Here is a 12,089-nt window from a genome sequence, read left to right as displayed (position 1 = left end):
TTGCAAAAAAAAAAAAGAAGAAAAAAGTAGACGGAGTTACCTTGCTGTGTTGCTGTTCTGAAAAAACAACTGTAAATAATGGAGATTGTGGCAACTAATGAAACTTCGGTGAAGACAGCACCTTACAAATGTGAGTTGAATGCTTTACTGATCACCCCACACTGTGTGGATATGTTTACTATTTTAGATATAAGTAAAACTGAGTGGCAACACATCACATGCGTTTGAAATGTCACTTCTGTCAGCTGTAAAACAGCGAATGCTTCCGTGTAGTAAAAAAATGTGAAGTGTTCCATTTGGGATGATAATACACTTTGAAAATTCACACACTACATGGCTGAGTGCATAGTGTATTCTGTAAATGCACAGCTATAGAGATTTGGGCGTAGGCTCTTTTGATTTGTAAGCAACCACCTAGCAACTCCCTAGCAAAAACCCACAACACCCTAGCGACTGCATCCCAACATGCTAAAAACTACTATGGACATTTTAGCAACAGCACAAAAATGCCCTGACAACCACCCACAACACTAGCATCATGGCAACAACATGCTCGGACATGCATCACTCAAATGTTTTTTTTTTTTTTTTAAATTAACAAATCTAGTTCCCCCTACATTCACTTTTTTTTCTCCTCTTGTCACTGTGTCTCTCATGAGCACAAACACTCGGTTTACCCCTAAAAGTACAGCTTTGGCAGGTGGAAAACTTCTAAAATAACTACTAAGATAAGATCTAAGCTTCAGGCCTGCCCGATCACGTCTGTGGCCTTCTGTTTTTGAGGTGTATTAAGATGCCACATCAGAGCTGTGTTTTAGACACAACATGGCTTCCTCTGAACTTTATCAAACAATCTCACAGACACTCACAAGTCAGGTAATCACAGTTTGTCTGAAGAATAATAATATTTGACTAGAACAAATGCATCTTGGGATAGCTATGCTTTCATTTCTCATTATGTACACTGAAAATGTACATGCTGTTTCAAATTGCTCTTTAGTTTGGATAAAAGATCACAATCTTTTGTGTGTAAGGTGGAAGTTCCTAAGTCTGTTTGAACGTAAATTCATATATCATTTGGTGGAATCTAGCTAAATTAGGACAATACCAACATGGACTGGTTGGATGACTCAAAAAACATTAAACAAAACTACACAAGGTAAAAGAAAATACGATCCAGACTCTACTTGTTGAATTGCAATCAGAATGAACATTGTTTGTGCTGACCTCAAATGTTATTGTGCTGGGAATTATTAGCTGCCGGGTCGGTGAAATTATCCAAAAAAATACAAATAATTAAGGCATATTGTTGTGTGAGTCATATGTGTTTCAATGACTAACTCAACTCTTCAAAAGAAATCCCTGGCAACCAGAAACTCAAGAGGACGAATACACTCACAAAGCCACTTACGAGAAAAAAGGAGTGAACCTCCCTCTCTTGTCTTTTAGTTGACTCTCCTCTCCATAAAGGAAGTATATGACAGCTGCATGGCATTTCCTTCATCTTTCTGTTGGGAGATTTGTCTCTACCCTCTTCTTTCAGTTTTTCAGCCATGTGGAATATGTTCTTGTTTAAAAGAGAATGGGAGTTTGGTTGCATTAGCAAGATGACTCTAGACTTCCTAAATCAAACACTGAGCTAACCCCTGCCAGTTTGTTGCAATACCCTTCTGAGAATGAAGTTCAGAGGTCAACATGTGTAGGACAGACAGTGATGAAGAGCACATTAGTGTATCAGCCTTGAGCTTCATTCATTAAAACATGACATGAGTCAGCAGGAGTGTTAAGAACAAGAAGGAAAAGGGCATGTTTGTCTGTTTTTATCAATGAAAGTAAGTCATCTTAGACATTAATAGAAGTATAATAGGAATTTAAAAACTATCTCTAAGAAAAAAAAAAAACTCAAATGAGATTTGAAAGCTTTAACTGTCATGCAAACATTGTATGGACTAGTTTTAAGTTGCTTTTTCTGTGCAATTTGGAACAGCATGAGCGAAAGTGAAAGATGAATTTTCAGTTGGGTGAACTATTCTTTTAACATTACTACTTTTGTCTAAAATATGAAGGAACCTACTACAGCAAATAAGAATAAACTTTTTGGTCTTTATATATGTGTGAATCTGTGTGTGTGTTTCATGACTAATCAGATGGGTGCCTCATTGCTGGCTACGTTTAGGTTGCCAAAATGATGAGAGAAGAAAACACCTGCTTCTTTCCTCCCTCTCAACCCCTTTTTTTTCCCTCTCTCTCTCTCTCTCTTTAATCTCTGGAGCGCAGCCATTTAATTAAACCTCAGGTGCTGTAGACTGGAAAATGAAAGCATGAGACTCTATGAGGTGTGGAGGAATGTGAATGAGCTAGTGGGAAAGCTCAGAGAGGTTTCTGCTTACTACAACATATATTGCTTGTCTATTGTGACACAATTTGTTTTATGCACTCTATGCAAAAATTTTTATATTTGCAGCACTTTACAATATCTATTGGCATGTATTGTGTTGCAGTAAAATAACTTTTGGAATATCAAAGTATTCTTTTAAAATTTTGTAGATGATTTTTGGAGTTTACTGAGACTACCAGGAGTTGCTGTCATGTCATTTGTTTTCTGTTTCACTTAAAGTCTCTGAGCTGTATTTTTAAAATGCAGGAATGAAGATAAACCCACCACCCACAATAGTGTTTCAAAAAGAGTAAAATTTCAGGATAATTTTTGTTTATGTTTACTCCCCCCTAGAGCCTCATGTTCAGAAATACTATTCTATTATTACTGTACCTTTCTATTTAAAAATAAATTGATTAGCAAAACAAATAAAATACAATTTGCTGAGTGCACACTGAAAAAATAGCTATTTGGCTACATTTGATTCAGTCGTAGACAGTGGTTCACCATGTTTGAAATGAGTTTTCTTCACTTAAAATTACTATGTAATCTCAACATAAACACTTTGAGTAGAAAGATCCTAGTTGAACTGTGTAAACCCAACCAAATTAGATGTGTCAGTGTAACTCAAAAAAATCTCTTTTATTTCTTTATGCACTATATAGTGAAAGTGAATGTTAGCATGCAAAATACATGCTGGTTGAAAGCACTACAGAGTGTAGTCTAGTAACTATGAAATGGTAAGCACAGCATTTGCTCAACAAAGTAAGCAATCAATTTCATGTAGAACATCTACCTGTCCTCATCATTAGCTCAAGCTCCACTCTCCATAATGGTAACCCCCAAAACTCCACCATAACAGAAACTTTGCTAAATTTCAACATAACAAAACATAAAACACTAACAAGAATCCCCCTTTATATTCATCTTGCATAAAAACATACAATAACACTTAATTTTAACATTTACGCTTCCTATCGAGACCCATGCAAAGCATGCTGGGAAATGGAAACCTCTTGCCCAGTTTCATCAATGCTCCATTAATACCACAAACAATATACATGTAGTCCCAACTCAAATTAATTAAGTAAACTTCCATTTTACAAATTTAAATGGATGGAATGCAATGAAATGAAGTTGTGACAAAATGTTCTAGAATTTTCTTGCTTCAGTTCATTTTAATTAAGTAAACTGAACAAGCAGCAAGAATCTGCACCTTTAATGTTGTATATTTTAAACTATACATGCATGACAGCTTTATTCTAAGCTGTGAAAACATTACCAGTATTTATAAAGTAACAAAAAGGTACAATCATTTTACCATGTTTGAATATGGAACCACGGTAACACCATGGCATTTTTCGAGTACCCTGGAATATCATCCAACTACCATGGTACAAGAATGGTAATCATCCAGTACAATGATATCACAACATATAATATTTAGTATTAGCATATACATTACCGTCCAATACATCACTGTACCATACCGCCAAAGAATTAAATAGTTAAAAAGGGAAATATTTCTAAAAGCCAACGGACAAAAAAATAGTCCCAAAGTTAATCATTAAAAATAATAAATAAACATTTTAAAAGACACATTTGTCCAAAGTGACTTACATTTGGGGCTTAAAAAGTATCCTAAATAGTATTAATCCTACATATTACATAGGCCGAAGTGTTTTCAAACAGCATTTCGGTAACCAAAGTTCGATTACAATTTAGCGTGCATATTTTTACCCGGCCCAGAACAAATGCTCGCGAACAAAAATCTATTTGGTCGAGAGCTTTCCGTTAGAATCAATAATGGACAGAACATCGACAAAACATAAGTACTGTCATTAGCTTAACATATCACAAGTAGGCTAGCCTACATCACAAATTACTTTAGTGTTTTTAAAAGACATTCTAACTGTCCTACTAAGCTGCACCAAAAGAAAGGTTATTTTGAATTACATACTGTATATGGAAACGGCCATTTTTGGAGTATTTGAAAAATATGTTTCATATATCAGTGAAAAACATAGGCTACATGAAGATATACAGTGTATTATATGTGCATCATGGGCGGACTGGGAACAAAATTCGGCATATGTTTCGCGGATGGCCCACCGGGAAAAGTCACGGTTCTCCCGATGGCCAGTCCACTTCTGATTATGCATTTTAAATATATTACCATATATCAGATTTCTGTATGGGATGGACTGAAATATACTGAAAGGCTTGGTCTTCCTTAAAGTCGATTCTCTGGATGAGGTTATATTATAACTTGCATAGTGGCTCATACCTTTAACCACATAATTAACAACTGAATATTCATAGCTATGTACTAAGTTTGTTTCATATTTTCCATGAAGGTAATTTAGCAAGTTAGTTATGCGATCTAAATGCGCAGGGATGGGGGTCACCAGGACTGACGCATCACCTTTTCATTGGACCTTACAGGGTGAAGAGTGAGACAGAACTGCACATGCACTGCCCTCTCTAAACTCAGCAGTGGAGAGAGACAGACGGAGAGTAGAAGGTGCCCACCGAACTGCATTCCAGCCTATCATTGTGAATTACTCCAAGAAAGAAACCGCAACAACCTTTCGTTTATTCAGTCTCTCCAAATGTCCGTCACTAACGCCTTAACGAACTCTCAGTGGATATTTTGATACGTTTTAATAGTACTGAGTGAGTGTGCATCACAGGTGAAGATGGCGAGGGGACCGTCACGGGGAATATCGCTCGGCGCACCGGTGCTTGTGTTTCTGTCGCTGCCGCTCGTTTTTCTCGGTGGTTTATCGGCGCAGGAATTGGCCATTAACGGTGTCAACGGATTTAGTTTGCACCCACCTTATTTCAATCTAGCGGAGGGGACAAAAATCACGGCGACAGCAACCTGCGGAGTGGACGAGAACGGACAACCGATTCAAGACCTGTACTGCAAACTGGTCGGGGGGCCCGTGTTGGGGGACCCTAGTCAAACGATTCAGGTAAAGATATGGACCAGATTACGTTCACTACTGTGTTTGCTGTGCAGGATGGATATTATTATTTAAAAATTGCTAATAATAAATGTTTTAGTGCGATTCCAAAGATTGTTAACTTTTACAGTAAAGTTACATTAGGGTAGCCTACAACGGGGCAAAAGGCTCCTTTGATTTTATGTTCTCCCAAAACACTAAATAGCACCAAAAACTACCACAGTACTTTCCTAAACACCTGTTTGAGATTGCATAGGCTATAATATCTTAAGGTTCATTTTGAGGCAATTTTATCTCATTTTTTATATTTTGTTAAAATGTTGTAAATTTATGTGAATATCCTGGAAATTATCACATTTATTTTGAAAATAAATAAATACTTATTTGTCATTTTCAGTTTTGTTCAAGGTGATTAAATCTAAAGTTTTTTAATAACTGTCCAATAAGTGAAAGGATAGTATTTGGGGTAAAAAAGCCCCCCTGATGCAGGGACTAAAGAAGTTTTTCTTAAGTGGGGGGAATAGATTTATTTTGAAAAATGTTCAAAGTGGGCTCACATTGACTGATCCAATCACAATGAAGAATAATTTGTTTATAGAATACTTGAGATGTTATGAAATGCCAAATGTGATTGAAATGAACAGAAATGGTGCACCCTTTTCTGAAGTAGTTATTCTGAAAAAGCATTATCTTAATTTGTTACTCAACAAGTCATCTTACTATCTCAAAATTATTTGCGTAAGTTGACAAATTGTGCACTATAACTATTGCCCCAGTATCTACACTATATCACTTTAACCCCCCCTAGGGGCCTTTTCCCCCAAGTGAGGGAGCTACACCAGGTGTGGGGTAAAAGGCTCCCTCACCACCTTTTTTAAACAATTGAATTGTATTCAAATCAATCTTCTTTTCACTCAAATTATATTGTTCCATCAATATTCAATAAAATAAATATATTTCTTAAAACGTGAGACACTTTGTGACCAGAAAAAAAGCAAATATTCCTTAAGGTTGGCCTTTTGCCCCATTGTAACCTACTTTATTTATTTATTTATTTATATATTTTTTACTGTGTGCAATGCATTATTCGTTTACACAAAATACCTTATTATAAAAATGACTATGGTGGTACCATGGTACAGTTATGGTATTAGATGGTAATACTATGGCATTTATAATACTATAGTGTGGTACTCCAATATACTTCAAAGAATACCACAGAATTACCATGGTACCATCTTAAAAAAACATGGTAATACATGGTTCTTTTTTATTTTTTAGAGTATGTAAACATTTATATATCAACAGGAAAACAAGCCAAGACATGGGCTTGAGATAGAGTGCAACATCTTGATCTCTTTGAGACCACCTTCTCAATGTGAAAAAGCCAAAGACTCGTATGAAGCACTAAAAGACCCCCACAAAAGTTTAAAAAGCAGGAGTCTCAGCAGGCATGACTCAGCTTGTTGGCGAGAGAGTGAAATGTTCAAACATTGTAAAGAGTAAAAATGTAGCCCTCGTGTAGCATTGCTACTGGGATTTTCCTGGAGGAATGTGTGGCATTCTCATAGAAGACCTTGAGACACACACACACACACACACACACACACACACACACACACACACACACACTCACACACATATGCTGGTGCAGCTAAACCACATTTATAGCAGAATACCTTTGTAATTACCAGTTTATAACCTAAAAAAAGTCCTCATAAACCACTTAAACCTGCCCCACACACACACACACACACACACACACACATGTTGGTGCAGCTATCATTATGAGGACTCTCCATAGACATAATTATTTTTATACTGTACTAACTATAGATTCTATCCCCTAACCCTAACCCAACCCCTAAACCTAACCCTCACAAAAAAAAAAAACGTTCTACATTTTTACATTTTCAATAAAACATTGTTTAGTATGTTTTTTAAGCGATCTGAATTATGGGGACACTAGAAATGTCCTTTATAGCATAATACCCTTGTAATTACCAGTAAAAAAAATGTCCTCGTAAACCACCCAAACCCACCCACACACATATACACACAGATTTGCACCACACTTCAAAGAATATGTTAATATAATGTTGTGACCTGCTTGAAGACACCTCCTGTGGTCATGCTCTCAAGACTCGGCATCACTTGCTACTGTATTTCTACCTGACCTGATGCATAACATTACCTTTGATGAGTAAACATCTGATGTAGTCAGGTTAATTCAGTCAAATTAAAATCTATTGATCTTATTGACCTTAAAACTAGTTAATTTAGATGTTACAAGATAGCCAAAACATGTTTGCACTACATCAAAGAAAGAAATATTAAAAGAATGGCAGATTCTTAAAGTCTGACCCGAAACTGACCTGACCTGAAACAATGGGTACTGTGGTAATACGTGTTTTGTTCAGATTATACTACCTATAAAGGATTAGATTTATTGCTGTTAAAATTCTTTTCTTATCGGTCTCTGAAACCTTTATACGTGGGTGGTCCCAACCTGTTTTGAGTGAATGCTGTTTGATTCCCCGTAATTTCGATCTCTTATTAATTCGTTAATTTATACTCTTGTAAATTAATTTATTTTTCCTGGTATTAAAAGCGATCTGGGTTGCAAGCATTTGGATAATGAAGGGAGTAAATTACTCCTCAGTTTCGTAGGATGTTTTCAATGAATTTCCTGAAGACTAAACCCCAACAATCCTCAGTGTTCACAAGCAACAAGTGTCTTAAGCTATTTGCTAACTGCAGTCACACTTGATTACTGCAGGGTAATGGTAACATTTTACAATAAGTTTCCATTTGTTAACATCAGTTAACAACATTTGTTAACGTGAACTAACAATGGACAATACTTTTACAGCATTTATTAATTTTGGTTAATGCTAATTAAAAAAGTTATATATGCCCTATAAACTAAAACAAACTAACAATGAACAATTGTATTTTTATTAAAAACATTAACAAAGGTTAATAAATGCTGTAAAAAATGTATTGTTCATTGTTTAAATGTGCGTAATGTCTGTAGTACATCTTTGTATTTGGTCACAGTTGGTACAGCCTAGATTATAACAATAACAATATAACAAAGATAAGTTTTGGCTTTGTCCTCCAGACTGTATTATCAGAACAAAAACCTGGTGAAAAAAAGGCAAGGGAAACTGAGAGTGTGAATATTTGAACCTTTTGACCTTAGAGGGATTAGTCTTTTTCAACCTTTTCAATTTGTCTAAACTGAGCTTTTCAAAACAGAAGTTGTTAAATTGACGATTGAAACGTTAGCAAAAAGTAGGCTAACTCTTCATTTACCAGAGTATTTTCTTGTGGTAGAGGCTTCTCACAGCCAGGATTAAAAGAGAAGAACAATACAGGTCAACAAACATGTTGAACTGATAAATCATCTGCAAATCCTATTAACGTGACTTACTAAAGCTTTATACCTGCATGCAAAGTCTCAAGTTATTTAGCATTTTTACATGCACATCATATTCCAATTACAGACCGTATTCTGGTTTAGTTTCTGAAAAAGATGTTTCCAGCTATTGAAATATCCCTTTATACATGTAATCAAATATTAAATGCATGCAACCTCTCTGCATTTTAGCAATTCTGCACAGTATTTTAATAAAATATTTCATTTTCATTCATTTCCTTGACAACAGCACACACAGGCAATCATGTTATAGGCTAGTAATAAATGTACATGTTGCATATTAGGACCAAAATGATCAAAGTTCGATATAAGATGGAATTTTCAAACGTGGTCATTGTTTGATGCATTTAACTTCATTATGCATTTACTGTTCATAATGTTCAACACTTTCTTTTAAGAATAATGGATTATTTTTGCATTTTTTTTTTTTTTTGCCAAGTTAACAAAATTGCAGCACATAAAGAGAAACCTTTCAGGCTATCATTGTTTCTTCCTATATTGTTAGGGCCAATACTGTGACATCTGCACGTCAGAAGACACTAACAGAGCCCACCCAATCAGCAACGCCATTGATGGCACTGAACGATGGTGGCAGAGCCCTCCGCTCTCCCGCAGTACAAAATACAATGAGGTCAATGTCACCCTGGATCTTGGACAGGTATGTCCCTGCATTCCTTACATCTGTCTTACTCATCCTTTAGATGAACTCTTTCTGTATCACACACACACACACACACACACACACACACACACATGCATATCATGTTAATATTATTCAGCATACAGTAGAGCCATCTGATACTCCAGGCTACAGCAGGCGCTTTTGTGGATTGCTCGAGTGTAGAATTTCAAGGGTGGACCCCAAGTAGAATCTCATCCATTCATACTGGAGGCAGGATTTCATCTTGAGTTCTTAAAGATTTTTTTGGTGCTCTGAACACTTTACGTCAAGACCATGTTTATTAAGCTGTTGTTGTTGAAAAGCTGAATAGCCAGGAGCCATTTAGGAATGTTACTTTCTAAAGCTTTTTTTATTGTAAAAAAAATACTCACACTCTCCCACATATATTCTCCTCCTAAAGTCTTCCAGTACTCCCAGTGGCTTCTACATAAACAGACAGCCTGAGGGAGAGAAAAACAGAGAAGTTAGCTGCAGGAGTGCACTGACGTTGTGCAACTTACCTTAACACCAAAATTACCATTTTCCAGTGATCCCTATTAAGCTTGGTGAAAAACTCTGGCTTTCGTTTGAAAACGCATCTTTTACTTTGGCCTTCCGTCCACACCGAGACTGCGTTTTTGACAGCAAAAACAGAGCTGTTCGAAAATGCTCTCCCAAGTGGATAAATATGAAAACACCATCTTCGCGTTGTAGTGTGGACAAGGGAAATGTAGATATCTGAAAACGATGATATATTTGTTGTCATGTGACTCAGTCATGTGATCCATTGAACCCAAAACAATCAAGATAGTGGCCCATGTTTTAGCTGCGTTGTTGTGCCTGATATTCAGATTGATAGTTACTTTGTACAACCTTCACATTGCATTCCTTCAAAGGCGATGGGAAGTTTAACCTCTTCAAAAAGAGGACAATTGCGTTTCAGACTGTAAATTTTTATGGGTATTTAAGAGTTTTCATACATTTTAGTGGAGTGAGAAACTTTTGGAAAACACTTAAAAACAGCAGTGTGGACGGAGAGTGTTTCGAAAACGAAAACGCAGTTTTTAAATGTATCTGGATTAATGTGGACGTAGCCTTAAAAGAAGCCAGTTACAGCATCTAAAAATAGATAAAAAAGTTTTATGTCCATGTTATTTGTAAACTACTCATATATGTATTTTAGGGCTGTGAATCATTTAATTCAATAATTAAGCGCATAGTTTTCTGATTAATCATGGTATATTAAAACAACCATTAAAATATTATCATAAATATATTTACTTTATACTTTCTCAAAGAACTTGCAATAAATTGGTTAGTCATCATTTATTTTAATTATATAAATATAAACATGTTAAAATGTTCAGTTTTTTTGTTAGTTTGTTTTTTGGCAAATAGAGTTAATTAGACACTTTTTACAGGTATAAATCTTATACCTTATCTGATACAAGTTTTTGTTTACATGTCATAAAATCAGTGGACATGCTGTTAATAAAAGTTGGGCAAAATCTTCTAGCGTTTTCCAGTGGGCTTTTTTAATAATAGGATCAAATGGGCAGATTCAATTTATGTTTAGCTTTGTTGGCAAGATAAATGTATGTGTACATTGCCAATGTATTATTAGACACTATACATACAGATATAAAACAAACTGACTGGTTCAGATAACAGTGAGTGTTTTCGGGCAATGCGAAGAGATACAACAGCTTGCCCGTATCTCTTCCACACCTGGCTCACCACTTGCGGGTGAAGTCTCCATTCTCTGTACAGTAAATCTGCTCCCGTGTTTATTATGCCTAGGACATGTTTTGCACGTAATGAATAAGCATGCAGTACTCCACACAATCAGTTTCTGTGCTAGGATGTGCAGTCGAATTGAGCAGTTTTAGTCACAGAAAGTCTAGAAAAACACTAGTGAAGTTTCAGGAAGTAAAAAAAAAAAAGGTATACTGCATTAATTGTGTTAATTTTTGTGTGTGTGTGTGTTAAACTGTCAACTGTTAGAAAGAAAATGAATTTCCCGGCCCTAATGTATAAATTATATTTTTATAGCTTAAAACAAACATTTGTTAGGAGCTTGTTAATATGTTAATCACAGTGCAGCACAGTATATAAAGCAGATGCTCACCTAACTCCTCTGACAGTTCTTCCAGAATCTCTTCACCATCCCAACATCACCTTTATTTCTATTAATTTCTATTACATTATCATTAAATCAATATTCTGGGAGAAAATCAGAGCTTGAGTTGAGTCTTGTTCTGAACTCTACATCATGAACAGCCAGTTAAATGAGTTTACCTATATCTCACTCTAGGAATATAAAACAATATCAAAATATGTGAAAGACAGCATACCTTATTCATGGTAGTGCCATCTTTGATTTTTAATGGGAAAGACAACTAGGCTGTGAGAGATAGACTTACATCTCTTCAATGGCATGCATGGTATAAAGCTGTAAAAAAAAACTCATGCTGTCTGGAGATTTTTGTCTACTGAATGATTTTGAAAAGATGTTTTTTCAATGTTTTGTCCAAGGAACGATCCAAAAACACTTTAAATGCAGTACAGCTCATTGAAGAGACTGTATGTCTATCCCTCACAGCCTCATTGTCATTCCTGTCAAGAATCTAAGAAAAAGGT

At 35.7% G+C, this 12,089-nt stretch overlaps 1 protein-coding gene across 1 annotated transcript in view; it reads left to right on the top strand.

Moving 5' to 3' along the window:
• The first annotated feature begins 4,913 nt into the window (after window positions 1-4,913).
• The window catches only part of lama5 (laminin, alpha 5), a 128,757-nt gene continuing 121,581 nt past the window's right edge, over window positions 4,914-12,089 (top strand). Inside the window, exons 1-2 of the mRNA XM_051662274.1 lie at window positions 4,914-5,355; window positions 9,294-9,446. Of these exons, the coding sequence (XP_051518234.1) occupies window positions 5,077-5,355; window positions 9,294-9,446 (432 nt within the window). The 5' untranslated portion in view covers window positions 4,914-5,076. The remainder of the gene's footprint in view (window positions 5,356-9,293; window positions 9,447-12,089) is intronic.

The sequence above is a fragment of the Myxocyprinus asiaticus genome, chromosome 29, assembly GCF_019703515.2.
Source record: "Myxocyprinus asiaticus isolate MX2 ecotype Aquarium Trade chromosome 29, UBuf_Myxa_2, whole genome shotgun sequence".
Classification (NCBI taxonomy): domain Eukaryota; kingdom Metazoa; phylum Chordata; class Actinopteri; order Cypriniformes; family Catostomidae; genus Myxocyprinus; species Myxocyprinus asiaticus.
Note: the sequence above shows the minus strand (reverse complement) of the source record. Positions and strands in the feature narration are given on the sequence as shown.